This window comes from Calonectris borealis, chromosome 3 (genome assembly GCF_964195595.1).
Source record: "Calonectris borealis chromosome 3, bCalBor7.hap1.2, whole genome shotgun sequence".
Lineage (NCBI taxonomy): Eukaryota > Metazoa > Chordata > Aves > Procellariiformes > Procellariidae > Calonectris > Calonectris borealis.
In genome coordinates, this window is record NC_134314.1 from 122,953,739 (window position 1) to 122,978,254 (window position 24,516).

Consider the following 24,516-nt stretch of genomic DNA (forward strand, 5'->3'; position numbering starts at 1 on the left):
AATTTACAATATTAAGATTTCAAAATGTATGTAATATTTAGATACAATTTAGCAGTGATTTCTAATACACTAATAAAACTCGAAGTTTTTAAGTTTTCACTTAAGAGTGTGCTACATAACTTTTGTTTTTCTCCATGCTGGATTAGAGCTGCACACTGTGTGCCTGATTCTCCATTAAAAGAAAATTAAAAACAGAATTGAACGGAGTAGTGGCATGTAAGCAGATGCAATAAAACAAAGAAATAAATATGACTGTGAAAACACTCTTTTACCCCAGTAGGTGCACAGTTTTCAAGCTTTAGTTTAAGCAGAATTCAGAAATGTAACAGGCCACCCCCATATTGGCGATCAATAATTTGGAGTGGACAGAATGGTGTTGATGGCTTGGCACAGGACTGTCAGCATTTGCTGTAATTCCTTATGTATAAACTTTTTGACATTTTTTCATGAAAAAAGCAATATCCAATCAAAAATAAGCACTTGATCTCTTTTCTTACAATCAAAGATTGGTGCATGTGCTTAATTAATTCCAAGAAATTACAACCAATGCCAATTTAATCATGCAATTAAGGAGGGATCTTTCAAGTAATGCTGCTGACAGTCTGCAGCATCTAAAATACAGCAGTTTCATTTACTACAGATCAGCTGTCTGGATATCTAAGTAAAACTCAGATGAAATATGATATGAGAGCAGATGAATGCAGGACATAACTTGCTAAGCAGCACACAACAGCAACACAACACTGGCATGCAACAGTACAGCCTACTGTGACAAATGACAGGCTTTATACCATTAGTGACAATATACCACTTCAAAAAACTGTAAGAAATAGTAGGGAAGGTTCTTAACTCAAGAAAAGTGCTCTTCCCCACTCTCTTTCTTCTACAGTTAGTCATAAGCAAACAGAAGAAAATAAATGGGATAAAGCAAAAAGTCTCCTCTTGAGAAAGAGTCCCAGAGTTATCAGAAGGAGCTAAGAGCAAAATATTCTTCTTGTAGCAATGATTATCGCTAATTATCAATTTTCCATTTGTACAAAAGCATGTCTTTATGTTTACTTAGTTTAAAAAATAAAGCAAAATTGACAACTGATGAAGTTCTACTTAAAAAAGGAAGAATGCTTACTAGTGTCTCTTGGGGAAACGTTCTGCACTACTGAGTTTGTTGGCACAGGAAAGTTGTAACACAAAAGCTGACCAAAACTAAAAGCGTGAAGTTTCATCTAGAAAGACAGGACTTAGCCCCAGGACTAATTGCGTACGCCCAACAAAGTTGCATTTGATTGTTCTAGTTACCATATTACACAGGAGACCCTTACTCTAGACATTCTTAACCATACAAGGGTGAACCATCTAAAAGCATGGGGAGAAAGAATGCCTGTATGGTTCTGCAAAGAGAGATCATTTAGCCTCCCCAACTTGACCTCCAGTCTCCTCTTTGAGTGGATACAAACTGAGATGCACAGCAGTTAATGAGCCAGAACGAATTCTGCCTCTTTAATTTGTCCTGTGCAGCAGTAAGAAGGGTGTCCTTTTGTGGAGATGAAAAACAGAGGGAGGTAGAAAGAGCAAGCAAGCGAGTAGGAAGGAGGGAGGAAGAGCGAGCAAGTGAATAGAAGGGAGGGAGGGAAGAAGAGCAAGGATGTGGGAAAGAGGGGGGCAGTGGGAAAGAGGGGGATAGAAAAGGATCTCCTCGTACCTCCTTCCCAGGAGGAAGGATGAGTCCTGGTCAGACTACCGAATTTCCATTTTGACAGTTACTTAGCTAATTAATTTATTGCTGCAAATGAATGGCAGGAGCAAATCTCAGTAGTAGTGATTTCAGTTTTTTTGCTACTACATTTTCTTTTTTCAAAATTTGACTTTAAAAAAAGACGACCTAGACAAAATACTCTGTGCCTGACAATAATTACATTTCTAAAAACTTCCCAGAAGCTTTAATACTGATACACAATTAAATCAGCTGTCAGCCAGCAGCATTTAAAAGTCAAATAAAGACAGCAGTTTGGAAAAACTCCAGGAAAGCAGCTCACTCTCCACTCATACCCAGTAACATATCCTTACGCTCCCTTAAAAACCCATAACACTTAGAGCTTCTGCAGCATGCCTTGGAGGTTATTGAACTCAAAATAATTTAGGTTAAAGACTCTCATGAAGAATTGCTCTGCCAAGTAACTCCTCTCTGCTATATAATGATAATAATCTTTTTATATTTTCCAGCATTAAACACCACTGCTAATTACAGTGTTGGCCAGCTGTCAAGGAGACAAAAATGATCACTTCAGGAGGGAGATTCTGGGTCATTTAGTGCCTTTCAAATCATGACCAAAACTTTAAACTCTATTTGGAGACCAAAAGACCTCCAGCACAGAACCAAAGGCATTAGTTTCAGTCATCAGAATGACTGTCCTACTCTATAAAACTATTAAGACTAATTTTTCCCAGCTCTGGTCACCAACTAAAGGGCCAACTACAAGATTTCCAATTGCAAAATGCGTTGTATCGATAAGAATGAAGCCAACAAGATGCATCTTTCTCCAATACTGCCCATAAAATAAGGCTTCTAATTATGTAAAAAGAACTGCTAAAACAATACAAAACTGAGAGCACAACAATTCAATTTTTTTTTTTTTTATCAGTTACTGGAGATAGCCAGGAAGTTCTTACAATTGCTGACAGCTCTTCTTCAGAAGTTTGGGCTTCAAGGAAGCACACTTTAAACTAAAACAATTACAGAGATCAATTTTAAAATAATGATAAAATAGTAATTTACTGAAAAATGAGGATTTACACTAAAAAAAAAATCAGAAGCTAATACGGTTCAAGGTGGGGACAGGGCTGTGTGCTTCAAGCAGTGAAGTGTATCTATCACTACAAGTGAATTGGGGGGGCTGAGGTACTTTAAGGGGATAATTTATAATTTAAATCACATTATCATTTCTCTCTTCAATGCAGAAGCAAAAATGACATGCCTTAACTACGACCCCAGGCCTGCAAACATTTAGACACTGAACTTTGTAAATGGCTGTGACAAAAGAACAACTCACAGTAGTAAGATTAAGCGTGTACTCCAATTTGCTAATAGAAAGAACTGTGTGGATACGAACTAAGGCCCCAGGTATGTAACCATTAGTCCTGAAGATGTTGATCTTCTCATTATCTTTTCTTTTTGAATACTCTTTCTACATGTAATTCAGGTGAAGAGTGGTGAAGAGTAAGGCATGCATTCCCTACTGAAAAAGAAAACTATATTCTAGATTTGATATGTGGGGAACTTACTGCTTGAATCTTCATATAGTGGTATAAGATATATAAATATATACATATAAAAATATAAAATAGATTTATAACTAGTAAAATAATTTTAGATGGAGAGATTTTTGGTAATGCACTCAGCCCCTAAAAGATCATGCAGAGAGGTAAAGCAGCTATCCATGTTCCAGATGACAAGAATCTACTGGTACAAAAAAAAGTAGAATGTGCCTGTTTTCCATGTGTATGTTCTTGTCAAATCTACATAGTGCATTTATTGTTGCAATTCTGAATGAGTCAGTCTTGTATAACTTACTATGCTTTGGGAACAGGAAAAAACCAATCCCACACTATTTATTGAACTACTTTGCACACTCATGATGTTTTTAAGAAATACTAAATACTTTTGCCAACAACTGTATTCTGGAAATACAGCAATAAAAATATTTCCTCTTATTCTTCACACATAGTATTTTAAAAATCATATACAAACTCTTAAAATATGCTCTTAGCTCTTAGATTTGTAATAGATTTTAATAATACTGTCGAGGAGAATCAAACTACTGTTTATAAAAGCCTACTTCATTTTTTCTATTATTCAGAAAGATTAGCAGATATATATAGCTATGGCCTGCAGGTAAAGTAATTGCTTATAATAAAATACTGGGTGTATTTTAGTTGAAACTGCATTGAATGTAACAGTATAAAATGTATAAAACATAAATAACACACAACATAACACAACAGCAAGTAATCAACAGATGCAATCTGCAAAGCCAACATGTAGAAAACACAACAACATACAAGGTTGGAGCTGATTTTTGCACCTGGATGTTACCATAATGGAAAGATCAGCGGATCAAAAGCATAGCAAATAATGGCATGATCCATGCAATGGAAAGATTGGAAGAAGCAAGCCACTGCAGACAGACTTGTATGGTAGTTAATGTATGAAAAAGCTTACTTCATTTAGAAAGCTCACTAATTGGTCTACCGTTAAATAATCAGTTTTGTCTCCATTGCTGAAAAGAAATTTATTAGAGAATGTAAGTTTTCATATACGATGCTACAGTAGGTATGATTTACATGTTGACATTGTTGATACTTTTAAAATCACCTACTTTTCTACCTGATGTAGCTCTATAATCTCAAAATGAACAGTCACAGAAAACATACTGTCTATGCTTGGCACAGAATATCTTCCATACTTCCTATAACTCAACAAACATTACTTCATAAAACAACATGTAAGTCCTCCAGCTGAGAATAAATTGAGTGAAGAAACTTTTAAAACTTCAAATTCTTATTTAATTTAATTAGTTCACATACTGCGTTAATCACCTAAAGAAGCAAGTTAAAATTACAGTAGTTAGTAAAGCCAATGCAAAAAAAAAAGTTTCAGGTGCTTCCTCTAACTTATGTAAAAGTTGCTCTAAAATACAAAGTGAACTTTTACATTAACAATCTGAGAGGGAAGGAAAGGGAAAAACATAGACTTGAGTTTGTCTTAAAATACCGCTGATGCTACTAGGATTCAAGGTTAGATAATCTTTACAGTGTTCTGTCACTATTAGATATGGACTAAAAATACAGCAAAATGAGTTTAAAGCAAGATTATATTAAATTTGAACTTACATCTTCTTAAAGAGGTCTTCAATGTCAGTTCGGGGACATATCTTTTGGGTGAGCTCATAAAACTTCTCGTAAGTAAATGCTGCAGGCTCAATTTCATCATTCTGCAACAAAACGCAAAGGTACATTTATCCAGCAAAAAAGAGCTTATATGCTCTTTTCCCAAGAGCATATCTTATATCAGAAAAAGCAATCAAGAACTGTTTTAGCTCTTTACCTAGTATACGCTTATCTAGTTTCTTTTGTATTTTCTGAAAACAGTTCTTAATTCATCTTTATCATAGAGCTGTTTGATGTGCTTATATTCTGACCTCACAGTAACATTAATTCTACATAAACACAGAACTGGAAAATAATATTTTTCTTCTGAAGCTTAAAAAAACCAAAACCCCAAAGACCACAATAGTGTACAAACTTCAGGATACTTATACTGAAGCCAAGGAACATTGAGAAAAAGTTCCAGGTTTGGTGCAATGGTTTTAAAAAGCAAAGCAGCTCTCATACAGGGGCCTGTAAAACTTCCATGAGTGTTCCCCATGAGGGAACACATGGCTAACACATTCAGTATCATGTCCTCCTCTGATCAAGATGAGAACTGCAGAGTGAGGAAAAATTTCATCTCAGGTGCCAGGCACTGCTACAGCTGGGGATTCACATCTTTCTACACCCTCTCTCCCTGGCTGGAGACTGCTGAGCCTGCAGGGCTGCTCCTCACTAGGCGCTTGCTGCAGTCAGGCCAAGAACCAAGGGCTGGAGTCTCCAAAATGAAAGAAGGGAGACTGGGTGGGGAGTAAAGCCGAAAAAACTAGCCGCAACTGTAACCAGCCGTCACCTCTTTGCGGCTGCTGGCAGGGGCACCCACTGCGAGTGGGACAGAACTGGACAGCAGTTCTCCAATGAAAGGGAAAGCCATTTACAAAGAGCAGGAGGAGTCCAAGAAATGCAACTGAGAGGACAGCATGCAACAAAAAAAGTATTATGTGCATATTCTGTGCTCATGTACTTTGTATAAATGAATGAAAGGTAGCCCGTTACAGAAAAGAAGGGAAGCCTCATCTAAGAGGTTTAAGGACCACTATGTCATACAGATTTAACTACATTTTGGTTTTAGTAAACAACCTACAATGATTAATAAGTTACTCATGAACAATAGGCATGTTTTTATGTGATGCAAATGACTTAAGACCACAGCTATGAATGTGAATGATTCATCAATTTAATTAGTACACAAAAAAGTTATTCAAAACCACTAAATACCTTTCCACTGGGAAGACCTAATTCCTTAAGTGCCTGAAAGATCACTTTTTCTGTTTTACCTGAGGCAAAGGTTCTGGTAATGCTAAAACAAAAAAGAGTGGGGAAAAAAAAAGAAGAAATGTTAGTCGCTTTTTAAACAATCAGTTCTTTCTCTCTTGCTTTTACTGCCAACATTTTCCTCTGGCTTAAACTGACAAATGTAAGCATCTTCCAAGTAATAGTGCAGTTGAAAAAGTGCTCTAAGCTTCACAGAGCAGCAGTGCTCCGCCTGCAAGCTATCCATTAGAAAATACATCAAAATAATGGACTGCAAAAAGAACAAGAGAGGGTTTTTTCCCAATATACTGGGATACAAAGCTGTGCCAAACATTATTCTGTTGGCTCTTTTCACCTCTACGCATAGATAAATGACTGTGTTTAAAAAGTAGCAGATTATACAAGTGAGGAGACTCATGTCTCTAGCCATTCCTGGTTGTGGTGACTTCCCTTCCTTTCCAAGCATTAACCTATGCCTCCCAGGTCATCTATAAAGTCAGCATGAACCACTTCCAATGGCAGCTTCCTTCCTCTTCCCTTTTCAAGCAGTCACTGCTACCAAGAGACTCCCACGTGCATGTTGAACCTCATTCCCTGCTCCCTCACCAGCTGCAGTGCTCACCCCTCCCGTTGGTGCTCCCTCGCCTTAAGAATATCTGTGTTCTAGACAGAGTACGCACAACTCATTTAAGTAGGTCTCAGCTGCCACTCAAATATTTCCACCAAACTGATTAAAATCCACTTCCTTCCACAAAACAGGGGTGCATGCATGAGACTGACAAACTGGTTTAACTTGAAATTAAATAAATCAAATTAAAGCTTAGCTATTTGGTGTCATTAATGTGAAAGCGTTTGGTCTATTTCTGTTTTCATTTGAGATGAGTTTGAGCAACCTCTAACTCTAGAAAAGTAGTTCCAAACTTGACAGCTCTCCTTTCTTCTGTTTAGGGTCTAAGCTAAAATGATGTGTCCCATGACCCCTTCGTTTTGGTGTCTCAATCTGGACAGAAAAACTGAAGTCTGTATCCAATATCTATTTATAATGCTAACAAAAGCTAGACATTGGGAAAGACTCTATAGTTGCCTGATAAGAATATGTTGCTCTTTATCATCAAGTGAGACAAACATTTGCTGAGACTTTTTGTTAATCTCATGCATACTAAATAATTTCACATGGTGAAAGATGTGAAACAAACTCTTGCTGTTATTTGTTGCCGTGCTGGTTTTGCCTGGGGTAGAGTTAATTTTCTTCATAGTAGCTAGTATGGGGCTATATTTTGGATTTGTGCTAGAAACAGTGTTGATAATACAAGGATGTCTTAATTACCACTTATTAGCGATAGTTATTAGCAGTGCTTACACAGAGTCAAGGCCTTTTCTGCTCCTCACCCCACCCCACCAGCGAGGAGGCTGGGGGTGCACAAGAAGTTGGGAGGAAACACAGCCGGGACAGCTGACCCCAACTGACTAAAGGGATATCCCATACCATATGATGTCATGCTCAGTATATAAAGCTGGGGGAAGAAGAGGGAAGGGGGGGACCTTCAGAGTGATGGTGTCTGTCTTCCCAAGTAATGGTTAGGCGTGATGGAGCCCTGCTTTCCTGGAGATGGCTGCACACCTGCCTGCCTGCCGATGGGAAGCAGTGAACGAATTCCTTGTTTGGCTTTGCTTGCTTGCGCGGCTTTTGCTTTACCTATTAAAAATGGTCTTTATCGCAACCCACAAGTTTTCTCCCTTTTACCCTTCCGATTCCCTCCCCCATCCCATGGTGGGGGAGTGAGCGAGCGGCTGTGTGGTGCTTAGTTGCCGGCTGGGGTTAAACCATAACAGTTGCCATAGCAATTCACAGTTGTTTTACTCTCCAAAACACTCTAAACCGCCTAGGTAAATATTTTCATACTAATAAAATTAAGATCAGGAAGTGAAAGATCAAAATGATAAAATAATATTTTAACAAATCTCGGCCAATTTTTTTTTACTGGGTTCTTAAAACAGTTAGGTTTCTATGTCCCTATTTAGGCACCTAAGTAAGTTATTTGATTTTCCAAAGCTGATAAGTACCGAGATGTTTTCACTAAAATATAGACTGAGTTTAACTTTAGGCACTTGTTTCTTAAAAAAAAAATCTCAGGCATCTATTTTTCTACTAATTCTAAAACACAAAGTAATGTTAGCTCTACAATTTACAACCTATCTCCAGCCCTGTAAAAAATTCTATGTCTGTTCTAATGAATTGGGCCCCAATAATAAATGTCATGTAAAATGTGTAATATTGGCGTAAGTAATTAATCAGAAACTGTGAGCCAAGACTCCATGGCTGCAGGGAACTTATTTTTGATGCCAAACTATTTTTTGTTTCACCAAAGATGACAGCAAACATAGCAGTAATTTGTAATGACAGCAGCAGTCTAGAAAAGATTGCATGAATCAAAAAAGATTGTAAAAATACAGCATTACACTTTCATTTTACTAAGAATATTGTAAATAAAACTACTTTTCCATCTATCAGAGGAGACTTCATCCTAGCAGATTTACATTCACCTTGTTGTACGCCTTGGAAGAAAATTGGGCTACTTCAGATGCAGGCAAGTTACTGGTCGACAGATACCTACAGGTGTTTACTCCTCATGTTCTACAGTCGTTTGGGGCTTTTTATGGTAACATGTACTTCCTCATAAATATTTAAAATACTTCCCAAATCTGGGACCAAGAGGTATGAATCTATCATGCTTGTTGATGGATTAAATTACTTGGTTACTTCAGACCTTCACCACTTTCCAACCATTACTTCAAAAATCAAGCCAACACATAAAACAGTTCAAATCAATCTTTTATCATGGCTCCACTGCATTTATCAGTTTGGCTAGAACTGGAAGTACCACTGCCTACACTGTACAAGAAATTATCTAAAACTATGATTTCCAACTATCATCTAAATATTGAAACAGATTTCTTCCAGGCACTCTGGAGTAATCGATACAAAGCATATTTACTAAAAAAGTGTAATTTCAAATTAATTTAATTAAACTACTGTAAAGCAGATTTCAGCCTCATTTGTCATAGTATAGCTTTTTCTTTTTTTATATATTTTTGTAGTTAGAAGCTAAATTAGCTTAAATCCTTTTAAATGTAGTTATACAAGGGATAAGCACAGATTGAGCAAAGCTAATTTCTAAACAAGCTTTAGTTGAACAGGTGCAACTTGCACATGTAGAAAATTCATTTTCTGCCAACAGAAAGCTGCAGAAACCAAGCAGAATATTTTTTAACAAACGCTGACCTTTTTAGTCAACATTTAGTCAACAGTAGTGTTAAAATCTGAAAATACGAAATATCTTGCCAAATGCCCTGTCCTTGTAAGATCTGTAGATGTAGTTCTAGACTCAGACTGCTAAAATTTATTAAATCCCAAAAGACAAATCTGGTGCTCTCCTAAGGTTTTCGCACTACCAGCTGCCAGAATTTCTTCTCTCCCAAACACAGTAGGTTGATAGTAATAGATATATGCCCCAGAGTACATTAAAATCTAAAAGTAGTTGAGAAGAATCTTCATGACTCTGCAACCCCCAATTGTACTAACGAGGACTCAGGAATATTTATGCCATTTACCACCAACAGCCTAAGGAGTTTCACCTTCTCAAGGCTCATCACTCCCTATGGCCATGTGCAAGCTGCAAAAATCTGTCTTAAATCTGAAAAGAAATGCAAGGAGCTCTGATTTCCCAGGTGAGTTTTTTTTTTTCCTCTCAGTGTTTTATTGCACTTCTGTGTAAAAATGAAATAAAGGTGATCTTGTGATACACATTCCTACAGCTTAACAGATCTGCTGGGTATTCTGTTTCTGAGAGAATAACCTTCCTATCTGTATCCCCAAAGCTACAGCAATTGGTATGGGAGTCCCTGCACAGCAGGAGGCAGCGGAGGTTTGATGAAGCAGGGCTGACTAGATTAACATTTTATTTAAAAACAGGTATATGGGAGGGGCTGACCATAGCAATCTGGAGATTAGTTGAAGGGGAAGCATCAGTGGTTTAAACCAGTGGAAAGACTTACGGGGGGGAGGCTTCGGTAAACAATGTGAAACTTGGTGCACCTTGCATAGCAGAGCCATTCTGCTCACATTTCCCAGTGCTTCCTTGCTTGCCTTCCTTTTATACATATCCTTCTGCTTATGCATCTACCTCCTTCTGTTCCCTCTTATCTCTCCACACTCCTTCTCTGCACTAAATGTTTGTGGGAGGAGGAAGGAAGCAATGAAGTCCCCCACATCCCAGGCTGCCGAGTGCTGAGAATCCTGGGTACCTCTGCCCCACTTCACGGTAAGTAGCTGTTGCTGCATCAGGCAACTCTCATGATCTTGTTGTCCTTCATCAGGGCTCTGATTCACCCTCTTTTCCAATGTAGGTCTACAGAGTAGACTGATTTTTTTCCCCCTCATTTACATTCCTCCACTACACCTTTCCTCTAGCCTCTCACTGACGTCTCTCCTAGTCCTTTCAGCGGGTGATACAGTGCTTCCCAGATGAGCTCCAAAAAGTTGCCACATTTCACCCACACCAACATAGCGCATTCCTTGGAGCATCCAAAAAAGATTCAGCTTCCCATTGCACAGCATGAAATAGTAGGTCCCTTACAAATTTATACTGCAAATCTATACTTTTGCAATAAATTAAGCTGCTAGAGACTGATTTATGTCTATGTGGAAATAGTGCAAATTTGGAAAAACAAACTCTTGGAACTGGAAACATTTTTAAGAAAAATGATTCAACTTTAAGAGAACAAGTCCTCTAAAATCGAAATTGCAGATCCGGCAGGAAGATTTAATACACTGGAACCAGTGGACTGGACTCTCTTAAGCAATATCCGGGCTTGTCCGCGTGCGCAAATCAGTGTGCTGTAGCACAACGGAGAGAATTTATGCCTTGCTAAATGTGAGGTAAAATATTTCAAGGCAGAAAGTTTCAGACAAGCTAGCGCACTATAAATTCATACTGAGGAATAAAGCTCTATGTTTAAACACAGGCATAAAGCTCTAAAGTCTTGAAAATTAATTTGCCCCTGTAGCATTGTTCCCTCATCTTTACCCTTCAGTTGATATTCCTCATGGGGCTTCTGCACAGAAGGTGCTTCATGGCAGTTTAGTTCAAATTTGAGAAATAAGCAGGGGCTTGGCAATGTGGAAGTTGAAAGATTAATACAATGAAGCAGCCTTAACACTGTCAAGGTGTCACTTGAGTCATGAAACTAAAGAAACCTGGAAGGCAGCATGGCAGGCCCTTTGTCTTCTTGCACATTCCAGAGATGCAAAATCCTCTTTCTCCCTTGAAAAAAATGTTCTGTGAGGCTTATCTTATAAAGTCCTCCTTCTTGCTCCCTTCTGTGAGTTTCTGTTTATGAAAAAACAGCATGCCCCAAAAGTGTGGTTTTCACATACTGCATGAAGAGGAAAGAAGCTCAATGTATCAGCAAGAATTAATTTCTAGAGCAGGAGGGGGGAGAACTACTGCCTAACCAGAGAGGACGGAAAATCAGTAACTTGTAATAGTTAATAGCTTGTACAGAAAGAAATATACTGTTCTAACTTTTCTGTTACTGACAACAACTAACCTAACAATTCATTTACCGTGTGGAGAAAACCAAATGTTATCCTGGGGGTTCCTATAAAAGCAGAAGTATTTTTCGAAGAGCTATATCTGTCTCTTTTACAATGGACTACATTTTAAAACGTAACTTTTTGTCCTCTACTTAACTGGCCTGCAAGTTTTTATGGTTCTTTTGATAAGTATTTTATGAAGTTTTACAACTGAAAAACTCATCCCAGAGTTTGAGGAGTTTTAAGCTGAGAAAACTGATGCTCTTAGCTCTAAGTGAATTCAAGAACAATTACAAGCACTCATCTCTTCATTACAATGGACTAAGAAAAAAATTACTAAGCTGATAAGAAGTCCTGCCTAGTTTACCAAGGAGGTAGGAAACTCAGATAAGTATGTCTAATTCTGTACTTATTTTTACATATGTATTAGTAATAAAATTGATATTATAATTCATTATTAAGCCACAGAATTTTATTAACATTATACAACCAGTACCTGATAGAAACTTGAACTCCCACTTGTGCTTACCTCCGAACTGGAATTTTCCCATTTGTGTTTGTTAGAAAGGCCAGCTTCATCCAGCTGAAATTAAGCATGAAATATTTTTAAAATGCTATTTATTAAAATTGGAATCTAGATACTTATATTTAGATTAAGATTATTGCGATGTCTGTGAAATGAATTCAAACAAATAATTGTTCTGTAATAAAAACATTTTTCTGTAACCTTTTAGTGCTTGAGGCAGAGCAGTTCTGTAACTGTAAAGGCAAAAAGCAGCCCAAAAGAATCAATTAATATGAGCGTGAAGACAAGAGAGACTCATGGGGTTTTGTTTGCATATGCACCAATGAAAGAACAAACCAGACAATAATTAAAACATACAATATCAATAAATCAAATGAACAGTTATAAATTCCCTTATAATTTCTCCTGGGCAGGTGCCAGATATGGACTTGAGACCTCTTCTGGTCACAATGAAAGATAAACCCTAAACTAATTTATCACCATTTTATTTATTACACTGTTTTGTGATTGCAAATGTTGAACTATGAAAAACAATTTTTTTTTTTTTTTAAATTCCAAGAAGGAAAATACAAGGACAGAAAAATAAAGGAGAAAGGAGAGGAAAAAAAGTAACTTACTGTTTCTTGAGACATGTCATTGGACTGACATTGTTAGCTCTAAAGTTATGTATGATGGATCCAAGCCCCTCTACCCATTGCTGAAAAACACAAAAAATACAGAAACTCCAAATTAGGAAAACTGAAGAGGGGAAAAAGTAGGAAAGTTTGTCCTGGCAGAAGGCTCTTCTTCCTTGCAGCTACGGATAACGTTAACAACCTGAGTTGAGGAAAAAACCTGCCCGCTTCACAGCCTATAACACCACGGAAAAGCCACATTTTACCCATTACTATTTCATCCTTCACTAAACAATGTGATTGTGCTTTCCATTCTTCCAAGTACTACATGTAGCATCAGCGGTGCTATTAAAAGAGTTTATTGCCAGCAAAGGAAAGCGGTTCATTGATTGATTTATTAAGCCTTCTATTTATAGCCTGTATAAACATATGCCTACCTTTCAGTTGCGGCTCCAATATTAGCTATTACTAAGCAACATTATACAGTATGTGATGACATATTTAATTGGTCCAGTTTTAGAAAAGGAATGAAACACAATATTAATAAGCTAGAGCAAACCACAGGGAGGCACAACAATTGTTCTGTGATGCTGACCTCATCTAACACCCTGTAACATATTCAAGTCCTGCTTGCTTTCTGGCTTTCATCCTTAAAAAGCAAAACATTCCAGTAATCATTGGGATGACTTTCAGCCAACAGCAGCATTACAGCACCTACTTATGTAATTCCTTTTTATGGATATATTTTTCTACTATAGCTTGTACCTAGACTTTGCAGTACTGTATAGAAGCAGCTTAGGGATTAGGCCCTAACATGAACACTCATTGATTTCAGCAAGAATCCTGGCAGGATAAAGCTATAGGAAGAGAAAAAAAAATGACAGCACTACAAGCCAAGTTCAATCTCAATTATGCCATTGTAATGCTAGGATTACTCAACAGACAATTTACACTGGTAGAACTGAGATGGGATTTCGTCCACTGCTTAACATTAACCTAATGAATAAAGAAGCTTCTTGCTTCCGGCCAAATTCTGTGCATGCAGCTTGAACTGACTTGGGCAGGATCCAGGCTTTGACACTTATAAATAGATGCAGATGAGTATATTTTTCTTGTCATGAATGAGTGCTGTACATCTGCAAAACAGATGAAAAAATCATCATTTATATAGGAGGAATACTAACGTCTTTGGAAAATGGCGTATTGTAAACTGCAGGCAGTAAATCCCTATGGGCTAAAACAAGGTCTAAAGGTGTCAATTCAGCAGATAAACACACTTAAGTAGACTCCATACTCATGACACATTACAAGCCCATCACAAACTTCTTTTTAAACAAGGAATTGTTAATCAGACTTCCTTAAAAATAGACCTTATAAATCTATTTTGCTTTAGGAAAAGTAGCCATTTATTAAGACATTTATTAATATTTAAATATTCCTTTTCAAATCATCCTTTTTAAGAAGTACTGCATAAAATATACAACCAAATGAATAAGATGACTTAGTAGTCATAGTATGGATGTACTGTCTAAGGATATAAAGATAGCAAAGTTCATGGCGAGAGATATTATTTATTAGAACTGATATAGCTGGAAGCCATTGACAGACTTAGGGAACACTTATCTTTTTCCTACAAATGTTCCCTCATCAAAGATGATACAGGAGTAGCACTTGTGCTAATTTCAGGATAAATGCCTGAACAAGTCTTACGTATATTTTAATCTCCTGTCGAAATTCAACTATCATCATTCAACTATCACCAACTATCTATGGTTGGCTTTTTGTGGTTTGTTTGGTTTTGGTTTTTTTAAACAGTAAAATGTAACATTACTGCTGCATTAACACTGTCACAGCTATACAAAAATTCATCCTCGTGTGATCTGGATTAGTCTATAGTCCCTTAAAAGCTCCTCAACCTTTCAACACTGACCCATAAAGTAAAAAGGCATATGCACTGCAAACAAAAAACCCTTGCAAAATATGACACAAAATGCATGTTGTAAATAAGCTTCAGTCTTTCAAAACGCCCATTTTTTTTCTGCTAAAAAACACCATTGGTGCAGTACCGGCAACGTCACCATTTCAATAGGAAATAAACACACAGAGATCCATTCTGATTTGAAGGCAACGGATTGCAACTACACCAGATAAAACAAACTCTAACATTTAAAAGTAAGGTTATCCAGCACTCAGTTCTGAAGCAACTTCTGTACATCAAGAACAGCTGCCAAAAAGGAACACTGCTAGGAAAAAAAAAAAGTATAGAGAGAAATGAATACACTAACCACTTACCAAGTAATTTCTTTGCAGGAATTGTCCTGATGATTCCCACTTTAGAGGGCTCCCTAATCTTTTTTTAATGATAATGCCCTTTCCTGATAGAGATGCCAAATCAGGAACTGCATTCTCTTACACCAAAACAGCACAGAACTACAGCCAAACACTGATAAACCACAAAAGCATCACACCTCTGCTGGCACCAAGCAAGGGAGTAACCTAAGAATCTCTGGCCATCTATGAATCATCTTTACATTGGCATGACGTCCCCTGGGCAAGACATGGCAGTTCAAGAGACACATTTGCCTATCTGTTGCACACCACACAGATGCACTACAATGTAGCATCTGGCTGCTTGTACTTCAGTTTGGGGCTAAAGCAGTTTCAGCAGCCTTTCATCATACGTTCCCCACAGTTACCAGCTGGCCCCAAATTAACTAGGAAGAAGAGAGCTGAGGGAGAAAAAAAAAAAATGCTTCTGTATTGTGAACATACTATATAGAAGCAAAATGACATAAGATGAAAAAACTTCCTCATCCATAAATTAATATACAAGCTCAGCGCAACACATTCGAACTCTTTGTCCTTCTGAGCCAGAATAGTCTCCAAATAACAACTATCTTCATAATGACTTTTAAGGCACTGTGATTCAGTGCACAGATATTCACAAAATATCCAAAGCCTGAATACTCTGACAAATGTCAAGCTGGCAATATATTGCTTTCCTGACAACAAAACTATTCCCAGATCTAATGTACACTTGTCTGATGACCTTGTGGGAGGGATGAAAGAAGAGCTCAGATTTTTCTCAGCTAACATGCTACGAAGAATATAACCTGGCTTGTATGCTATGACAGCACTCCTTATTTTATAGATGAAGCTAAAAGACCTGTAAACCTATGTAAGTAAACAGGGATAAAGATCCTCGATTCTCTTCTTTCGTGCTCAGCATTTCCAAATCACTAGCTCTCCAAGGAAGGAAAATCCTATAACAAGATGAAATTCTGAAATAAGGTAGATAAGAAACACTTCACTTGGGTCCTACAGAAAGTAAAGTTACAAAATGGTTTTGATAGAAATACAGGATACGTTTGATTCTTACTGACGCTAGTGCTAAATATTTTCCAATTTACAAAATATGGCTCAGTACCTTTAATCTGTCAACGTAACTCCTGAATGGCTCTCTATATACCATGAAGTATTCCAGGTTCATATGAAAGAGGAATCGGGGCCCTGCTATCTAATCCTAGAGAAACAACAACCATGGAAAGAAACAAAAACAAAGACAAGTACACCTTAAACACAGAATCTTAGGCTGACACAAAAGGCCAAAATCTAAGTACACTGCAAGCTGGAATAAGCAGACTGTGTTGTTTTTCTCTAACGAGATCCAACATCATCAAATATCTCTATAAGGAGAAAGTGCAAGAAAAATTGATCTAAGCGGCACTCTCTCAGCTTTTGCTGCAGTACTCAAATGCTTCTGAGGCACTTAGTGACCTTGCATTAGCTGGGGTTCATCAGTGAAACATAGGCAGCAGTGGCAGGGCTGCCTGTTTGATAAGTTTAACGTCTCAGCTCTCTTCTAGCCATCAACCTCTCATTTAGGAGGGTTAAAAAGGGCAAAAATTATGAAAGGCTAAAAATCACTGTAACCTACAGCTCATGAAATTCTAGACGAGGTCATCCATGGCTTATTTATAGATAAGGTCAGTGTTATCCAAGACCTCTTGAGATTATTTTACCTTCACTTTTTCAGTGCATCTCTCCACAGATGCACTCTACTTAATTCAAGCATTGGGAATGCTGGGGTGGCAAGGAGGCATTGCCTTCTGATTTTGGTATTCAGTGCCTGTGACTGGCTGTCAGAGTCAAGGGCTTGACAGCTTGAAGGTTCAGAATACCCACGGAGAATAGAACCATGTTTCCCATCTCTTACCAAGACAGACATGGCCTGGCAGGATTCCCTGGTACTTTGCCCTCATTCAGCGATGCTGTGACCAGTAGATGTCCCTCTTCTCTCAACGCAGATGTCTCAGAAGTAATTTCTGTTCTATGAAAACTGCCAAATCTCTAACGTATGAGACAGCAAAAGCCAGGAGACTAGACTAGTGACAATGTAAAACCTATCCCCTACCTGACCAGCTGCAGCACAGACTTGCAGGATATTGCTGTGAAAATTCTGTTACAAAGATAAAAGGGACTCTTCCAACTTTCAAGTATTTCATCTGGAAAGCTGAGGCTCACACAAACACTCTGTATTGGGAGTTGCCTGATGTGTCCAGGCTGCTTCCACCCTTCAACAAAGCTTTCCACCCCAGAATGACTTTTCCAGCATCGGAAGGGTCTACTCTGAAAGCGGCTGTAAAACTCACTTTGGCTGCTTTTGTATACAGACCAAGACAAACATAGTGGAGCTTTACACAGTGAAATCGACCTCCTGGCTACAGAGAACCAGGGCTGAAGTTTTCAATTTACTGATAACTCCAAGTGGCATAGCCAAGAAAGAACACACAAAAGCAGAAAAGCAAGCACATTGAAATCGCAGATGCTTAACTGCAGACTGGCTAGGATATGAAAATTTCTCTAGAGAACATGGTATTACATACTTGGCACAGGACTACCTGAACATGTAACCAGCGGTCATATATTTAAGACAGTCATAGTTTAGAAATGTTTATCATGTAGGTTATGAGACATAAGCCACATACTAACATAATGGGACACAGAGAACAGTAGCAGACTTTTAGAGTTCTGTTCAAGTATGTTCTGCAGGTTTCTTGGAAAGTTTTTCTTTGAAACATCAAAACAAACCAAAGCTATGGGAAAACAGAACTTTTCTGTAACGTGACCGTGGGATATTCCTGTGAGAATCTTCTGCTACCTTCTAGTTGCCCCCCTAGCAATATGATTTGGGCAAATAATTAATAGCTTGTTTCATGGAAAAAAAAGGCAGGGTCAATTGAAACAGAACTTCTTTGTAAGTCAAAAAGAGCCATATAGTAGAAACAGCAACAAAAACTATCAGTCTGAAGAGCTTCATCTTACCAAAAACATGGTGGTCCATTTAACCAATTTTAAACAAATTGAAATAAATTTGAAAAAAAAAAAAGAAAAATACTATTCCAACTGAAAAGCTGAGAAGTTTAAGAATGTCAAAATGAAATGCTTTCAACTGCAGTTATCGTCAATGCCATATTATTAGATGTATGATAAAGCTTGCATTTTACCTTTATGTTGTTTGTCAGCATATAAGTAATAAAGCATTTCAGCACGCGCTATTCATTCTGGTGCCTCACAGGTTAGCCGTTAATGTGTGATTCACTGTCTCAGTGAGTAACACACCTGTAGAAAATATCTGTTTTCTATCAAATCCAGCTATGCCAGTATAAAAGATTACTCCACTCTCCTCCTCACCCTGTCTCCCTGGTGGCTGATCCCATCCCTACCTACCGTTAGTGGAATGGTGTGCATCAGGTTATCTTGAACACTGGTGTCAGCTTTGCCCCTAAATAGGCGATATGACCTTAACCCTATGGCTCTTCCTTTAAGTGAATTAGGAGTGTTCACCCATAATAAAGTTCACACAAAGCTCTCTGCCAGCAAGGCAGTGGGAACAGTACTTTCTGGCAGAAGGGCAGAAACTCTCAGCTGGTAAGATGGTGCTTCCCAGCAATGCAGCTGGATCTGGGAAAGAACAGCTGTCAGGACAAATTCATCCTTGGTATGCAGTAATATTGAAGAATGTAAAAAGAGCTGACTTGACTTAGGTTAATCTTTTAAGTTAAGCTCCTTAACGCTTTGCCAAAGTGGATGAGCAAAGAAGACAAGAAGTCTAGATTTTGGGTTGCTGAACTACAACAGTTTTATTGGACTTACGCCAACTTTGGATAGACAGCCTACATGCCATGCGCTAAGGCCTCACATCAGCACTACATCACTTCTGCACTAAGGAAATTTGCCCCCAAATACTCACTGGCCTTCTCAAATGTCCTAGATTGAGGAAAGCAGATTATCAGATTACTAGGTCACAGAAAGTCCACCTGGGAAGTAAAAAAAGAAAAATACACACATACACTCACACCTCTAATATGTGTGTGTTTTAATTTTAGCTTACAGTAATTTATATAACCTGGTTTAATCAGGATTCCAAATTTTAAATTCCACCTTTTACAATCACTCTCTCCTACCACAGTGGAGTTGCATTAGGAGTGGACCATGACAGCTGCTTGCAATCAGAGACAGCATACACTCTATTTTGTGGTTGTTTTGTTTTAAGAGTGGAAATGAAAACCAATTTCTCAGCTGAAAACACCAATAAAATTTAAGTAGATAGAATGTAAATACCAGAGTTGGAGCTTGGAGAGAAGTGGAGTCATAATAAACACACTCTTGTTGTTGGAATAGCTATACTTGGAGCTCAGTGATGACTTGGCCAGACCTGCTGAACACACCACCACAAGAGGCAGAGGAACATGGGGCTGCCCCAGAGCAGAGATGATGACAGATCACAACGGACAGCCTGTGACGAGCCCTGCCTGGAGGGGAGGGTTCACCACTGCCCACAGCAGGCAGCTGCAGCTCGGCGCACGCCCACTTGGCACAGCCAGGGCTCCCCTAAGGAACTGCCCCCACACTCTGCCACCCTGTCCTATGGGACCTGGTGGAATCTGCTTCTCACTGATAACACTCCATACAATGGTAGCCTGAAGAAGCCAGGAACTTGCATTAATTTTCTTCTTTGTCATGGTTACTCAGTTCCATTATAACCCAGCCTTCAGTGAGTAACAATTACTTCTTTTCCAATTGTAAATTATCTTCTACAGAGGCAAAACCCCTTTTTCCCTCCTTCTGGTCAGAAAGGTTCTGGGCTTTTATATGTGGATGTGTCATTAAATTCCCTTGTTTTAAAGTATCCCAATCAGGTGCCAACCAATCCTGACCTTGGTTTATCTGAGGAAGGGACAAAAGATCTACAGCAAGTAACGCTCGCCCTCCTCATGGCAACAGGGGGGAAACAGCAGAAACCACTACAGATGCACCCCTTATACATATCTGGGCTGCTTAAGCTACAATCTTTGCCCCTTTTTCTCCAAACTCTTGCCTCTGTCATTTCACAAGGGGGGCTTACTTTTGAACATGGATTAAATCAAGGCCTATTCTAAAATGCAGTTAGTAGCTGCATAGCTATTTAATGCCACGCAAAGACGCACTTCTTCTAGAGGAGATTTACTATGTCCCAGAAGAAAAATGTTTTCTCATGAACAAAACAGGAAGAATTAAGCAGGAACAGCTCTATATGCATATAACTCCTAAAAATTTTATTTTAGCACAGAAGCGTAGTAGCAAGTTGATGTACTTACCACATATGAAAGGCCAATCTAGTACAGGCCAAATTACTTCCCATACGCCCATAAACCTAGCAAAGGCAACTTAGAAAGCTCTACATTGGTTTTGACATGATCTGTTTTACCCTCTCCCTTGTGCCTCTAACATATCAGATCATGTAGATCACCATTGTTGAAAAGTTCTGGATATAAATTTTGGTGTAAAGACTCCCAAATGCAGGAATCTCACATTTATGGGCCTCTCGGAGTCCTCCCACAAGCTGACTGCAGCATGACACACAAGTTTTGGTAAGCATCCTGGCGGCTAATGAAGCATTAAATCTTTTAGACAGTATAATTAGCTCACGTGTTGTGACAGTCTATGTAACTGGCCAACATACCCCTCACAAACCAAATAGTCTAATACAGTTTATTGAGATCTAAGGTGGCTAAGAAACTTAACTCTAACTTTCTGTTTTCAGAATAAATCAGAGACACTTGGGTTAAGTATTAAAGTGAATGCTGCCAGCATCTCCTTTTCTTTGCTTCTTAAATGTTTTCAAAACATAACTGTGCCACGTTATTTCCCTGAAAGCCTGCTGAAAATACACACAGTAAAATCAATTTAGTGTACCCATATAAGTTTTACAAGTATTTCTCCTATCATGGAGTTTACTCAGTACTGCCAGTGTTTAAAAAGGTATGGATCCAAAGCAATGAAAAATCAACCAAGTCTGCCAAGAGATTTAGTGATGCTGCATTCAGCAAACAGATGCTCAGTTTTAATGGAGGGGATTTAGCACTTGCGTGTTACTGATCACTATTCAATTTTTATCTCACAGGCAAAAGAGATTATAATACACTGGAAGTACATACAATCAGAAAAGAAAAGTTAAAAATGTGTATTTTTAAAATCCCTTGAATCTCTGGATCTAAGCTAGTAGCATACTATCAATGCTCTGGATTAAGTTTCTCAGAGCAGTTTACAGCAGATAGATCGAGTACCAGGCCTTGGTGGAGCCACAGAACTTGCATTGTGAAGTGCAATCTTAAGCTCTTAGGAAAGATGACGTGTAAAGACACACCATTGTTTTCTTAAGACTGTTCCATGCCAACGGGAAACTGAAAAGAACCTGGGTACACCGGAATCCTCTTAACTGTAGAGAATTTTCCTTCCTGCTTTTGTCTTTTCAAATAATATGAACCGCACAATACAATTAGGTTATCACTGAACAAAATTTTGGAGGGCTGAGCTCCACCCATCAGGAAAATGAAAGTAATTGCACTTCCCTTCAGCATCCCTATGCATTACAGATCCACTGCATAATCGTCACAATCTGCTGTATAAGCTCCACACAGAGATACTAAACAGCTGAGGGAATGCTGTGTCCTATATTTAATGGTCTCAGTGTCTACTTTTGATAAATCACCATGAACACAGAGGCTGATAAAGTCACTATTTCCTTTCACCATGGCACACAGACATGTTACAGAATGCTCCAAATGGATGTTTGCTGTCCTTTTGTAGAGTGTGACAGCAGACATTAAAAGAGGTATTTCAGTCAGCCAAGCAGGCTGACTTACTCAGGAAAAATAATCAAGTACTGCTGAGGAGCACTCCTGTTTGTTTTTTGTTTTTTGTTTTTTTTAACTCCCACGCACTGTTTAACTGTGAAATACCTTGGCTATTTCTGTGTTTTCCGCAACCATGAAAGTGAAGCTGATGTTCACCAGATCCGTGCCACTGCAAACACACACTATCCGTCCTTCCAACTCATTTTCTGATTTTCCAACAGCCTCAAGTGCAGTTAGTATTTTGGGATCCTGTTAAACAGAATAAATAACTTGACACATTTGCAATACTTTTGTTATGCAATGCATTATGGTAAAGATGCATTTCCATCTCCATATACATTAACACCTTTAAACCTTTGCCAATCATCTTAAATGAGTGCTTTTATTTGGAATTACTGTACGTAAACCTGAAAAACAATATATTCTAACAATTAGGAGCATGATTGTGAGAACTCAGAAGTAAATGAAGTATTTTAAATATATTTTAGAAAGTTAAATTAGAAATTACATATATTTTCATCACAAAAGAGAAAAATTAGTCACTCCAAGGACTGGAAATAGAGGAAGAGTATTAATCTCTAAGTAAATGATTCCAATCTAGTGAAGTCCATAGTTACTGAGAGTTATGATCTGTGTGATTTTTTGGCTGTTTCTTAACAATACATCGTACAAGCTGGTATCTCTCCTGAGGGTCAAGGGCTATAGATCTAGTGGGCATAAAGAGCAAACTATCTACGTATAGACAGAGGTGAAGTCTGAAGCATATCGGTATGGTTGTCAGCACATGAAGTATGGGGTTGTCTGCATCACCACTTCTCATGCCCCTTCTCTATGCGGGAAATATTTTAGTCTATAGATTCCCAAGAGAACTACTAAAAGATAGTTATCTACAGTTAACACAGAAACACTTAACACATGAAAGTGGAAGTGCAGAGGTGTTAAGAGATATCTTGCTTCACCACAAATCTTCTAAACCAAAGGCCTGGAGGAGGGAGGCCCACAATTCACTTCAGAAAATTCTACGTATTCCTTCCGAAGAATACCACTGAAAACATTTCCAAAGGTTTGGGTTTCTCCAGAACCCTAGCTAGTACTTCTGTTGCTATTCTTCAAAATGGCAGACAGTAACCAGATGCCTTCTCTGACCATCTAACTGTATAAAGAGGGATGCAAACGAAACTTTCTACGTTTTATGTCAATGGAGCAAGAAAATACAACAAATTTTAAACAAATAGGAACAAAATTTGGAATATGAAACATTTTTTTCCAGATCCCTAAAACAAGTATCACAATACACTGTTACGAAATAATTAAAAACTCCTGATAGGTGCTCTCAATGTCTGTTGTTCAGCTTTCACCACATCCTGAAAGCTGCACTGTACTACATCAGAAAGATCAGATAACAGAAGCTTCCCACTGCAATCACACCAAATTACTTGACTTTAAAATTTAACATTTTAGACTGTGATTGCAAAATAAAAGCTGTGTTGCTATTATTTTTTAAAGAAATGAACTTCATCCTGCATTTCACCTTCAGTTTAAATATTCTGTGTTTAAATGAGGTTTAAACTAACTATAGATTACCTTTGGTACAGCTCCAAAACGAACACTGTTGATCAGGGAGCATTCTAATACCTGTCCTTCCTGAAATGGCAAAAAAAATTACAAGTTCAAAGGTCTGTTGACACATGGCTCCATTAGGTATTGCAGCAAAAATAAAGAATGAATCTTATTTGCAAACACTGTTAATTAACACTAAACAGTATATTTCCCTTTTGTATCAGTTAATTCCCTCTTAAATACTTCATTTCTGTCAATTCTAAAAGAATAGGACTAAGGCTAGTTTTGTAAATAAACTAACACAGTATCTTTAGATTTTTAAAAACTAGGCAGAATACAAACCAAGTGCAATAATATCTAATACATATTCCTGACATAATTGAATATACCTTTCCTTCACTTTTCCAGCTCAGGAAAAAGCCAAATTCATCCACTTGGAAAAGACAGTTGCTTTCAAAGACAAAAGATTCCTATAGAAAAGAAAATACAGACCTTTACTTTAGTCAGTTTGATGAACGTCATGAATTTACTTATTGTTCAAAAATAAGAGATTGTTACATTTCTCCCCAAATACATTCCTTGAGAACTTGCTATTCCCAAAGCAATCAGCAATGAGGGAGGCAGGCTTTTAAAAAAAAGATCATTTTTAATGATTTGCCTTTTTGCTGCCATTTGAGACATTGGGATGCGCTTAATTAATATTTTCCTACTTCTTTGCAACTATGAAGATTTGTTTTGTTTAATAAAAGCAGTTATTCTTACCTAATCAAAAACCTTAATGAAATGGAACTTCAAAAAAATTATTGAAAATTAAATGCTTCAAACTATGTAAAAGTTAAAAACATGTAATCTGCCAATACTACC

The 24,516-nt window shown here is 37.9% G+C and overlaps 1 protein-coding gene across 2 annotated transcripts in view; it reads right to left on the minus strand.

Annotated features, from left to right (window-relative positions):
• The window catches only part of PLCB4 (phospholipase C beta 4), a 209,215-nt gene that overhangs the window by 64,746 nt on the left and 119,953 nt on the right, over nucleotides 1-24,516 (minus strand). For both annotated transcript variants that reach the window (XM_075147727.1, XM_075147728.1), the window contains 8 exons: nucleotides 24,042-24,122; nucleotides 23,677-23,736; nucleotides 22,198-22,341; nucleotides 12,917-12,996; nucleotides 12,303-12,356; nucleotides 6,142-6,223; nucleotides 4,888-4,988; nucleotides 4,217-4,274 (listed from right to left, as the gene is read on the minus strand). In XM_075147727.1, the coding sequence (XP_075003828.1) occupies nucleotides 4,217-4,274; nucleotides 4,888-4,988; nucleotides 6,142-6,223; nucleotides 12,303-12,356; nucleotides 12,917-12,996; nucleotides 22,198-22,341; nucleotides 23,677-23,736; nucleotides 24,042-24,122 (660 nt within the window). The remainder of the gene's footprint in view (nucleotides 1-4,216; nucleotides 4,275-4,887; nucleotides 4,989-6,141; nucleotides 6,224-12,302; nucleotides 12,357-12,916; nucleotides 12,997-22,197; nucleotides 22,342-23,676; nucleotides 23,737-24,041; nucleotides 24,123-24,516) is intronic.